Source organism: Eucalyptus grandis, chromosome 5 (assembly GCF_016545825.1).
Source record: "Eucalyptus grandis isolate ANBG69807.140 chromosome 5, ASM1654582v1, whole genome shotgun sequence".
Classification (NCBI taxonomy): Eukaryota; Viridiplantae; Streptophyta; class Magnoliopsida; order Myrtales; family Myrtaceae; genus Eucalyptus; species Eucalyptus grandis.
The window spans coordinates 5,397,747-5,399,335 of NC_052616.1; the positions used below are offsets into that span (position 1 = coordinate 5,397,747).

Here is a 1,589-nt window from a genome sequence, read left to right on the forward strand (position 1 = left end):
GTCATACTTTAATTCATTGTCTCGTCAGTGCTGGGCATAACACATTAGTATTGATCGGAGAAATCAATACGGTACTCTAAAAGTATTCCCTCCTTTTCTCATATGTGTATGCCGCCGTTGAGCGAAGGAATACATTGTATGTTCATTTTCCTGTAATTCGAAGTGAATGAGTATCGAGGCAAGGCAGAGCCCCGCTCGAGCAGTGCCAAATCTCGAATCCTTTGATGTCGTGAATGCACACATCTCTTAAGTTGTCGATCACTGTCTTATACTGCGCAACACACGTTCGGCCTCATGATCATGGAATAGAATTTTCTCGGTCATTCCTTTCAATGAAACGACAATGCATCGGTCGGCATGTATGTATGCTAAGTCCCCTACTTGCCAAAAAAAGATCAGAAACGACCAGCCCAAGAATTCCCAGGAAAAGCCCCTTTCCGTCTTTGCTTGTGTCTTATTTCGCTTCCCATTGTCTCAAAACAATCCACAGCAAAAAAAAACACAACCCGAAAAGAAACAAAAAAGAAAAAAAACAAAAGAATTTTCACAAAGGTTCCCTCTCTGTCCTGACCCACGTTGCGTTACAGGGAAAGATGTAAATCATAAGCTAACCAACAGCTGTTCGCCATTTGTGGACGTTCCCACTTGTCGTCCAACTTGGAATCCCTTCGTCTCATTCTCTGGCGTGGCCACGCGTGCCGCCGCGGGAGCCACCGACGGGCCCGCCGCCTTCTTCCTCCTCTTCCCAGCGTCGTTGTCCAGCGATGACGATGACGAAGCCGACGACTCCGGCGATGGCCGTTTCGGCGACGATCTCTTCACCGTCACCCTGACCGGCTCGGGCTCGCCCGAATTGATCCGGAGCGGGAAATTGAGCAAGGCCCGCGAGCCGCGCATTCTGTAGGCAGCTCGGTCGTAGGCCAGCGCCGCATCCTCCGCGGTCTCGTAAGTCCCGAGCCACACCCGGGCCCCGTTCTTCGCCGGGTCGCGGATCTCCGCCGCGAACTTCCCCCACGGCCGCCGCCTCACTCCTCTGTAGTGCCTCCCCGTCGCCGGGACCGCCACAGGCGGCGGCCGAGTCGCGACGCACTCCGGCGACCAAGTCGGGAAGGACTCTGGCTCTGGCTTCACGGAAACCTGAGCCGCGAAGCCGGGCAGGCGGGCCTCCTGCGAGCCCGGCGGGGCCCAGCCGAAGGAGGCAGGCTCGTTCAGGAGCCTGTAAAGGACCACGTCGTCCGGGTCGTCTTCCCTGAGAGGGAGCCCTCCCCAGTAGTTCTCGGCCACATACGGGCACGGGTCACCGCCGAGGCCCGCGGTCCACGACTGAGCTCCGTTCGGACAACTCGAGAGGAGCCGGCTCTCCGAGTCGTCGAGCAACAAGTGCCTGCTGATGGATTCAAGAAGCGCCAGGTCGGACTCCTGGAAACTCTGTGCATACATCTTTCTAACCCAGGATTTCTCGATGCTAGAAATGCTAAAAAATCCAATCTTGGGTACGTCAATATCTTAGGCCAACTCACTTAATATCTTGAGAAAGAGAAAGAGAGAGAGAGAGAGAGAGAGAGAGAGAGGGCGTTGTAAGTTTGCAA

The 1,589-nt window shown here is 54.7% G+C and overlaps 1 protein-coding gene across 1 annotated transcript; it reads right to left on the reverse strand.

Moving 5' to 3' along the window:
* Positions 1–417: 417 nt before the first annotated feature.
* LOC104443643 (ethylene-responsive transcription factor 2) lies at positions 418–1,589 on the reverse strand. Its single transcript, XM_010057144.3, has one exon. It carries the CDS (start codon positions 1,438–1,440, stop codon positions 601–603), a length of 840 nt encoding a protein of 279 aa, XP_010055446.2. The 5' UTR covers positions 1,441–1,589; the 3' UTR covers positions 418–600.

Coding starts and splice junctions, on each gene's coding strand:
- LOC104443643 (XM_010057144.3), bottom strand. CDS start 1,440: ATGTATGCACAGAGTTTCCAGGAGTCCGACCTGGCGCTTCTTGAATCC.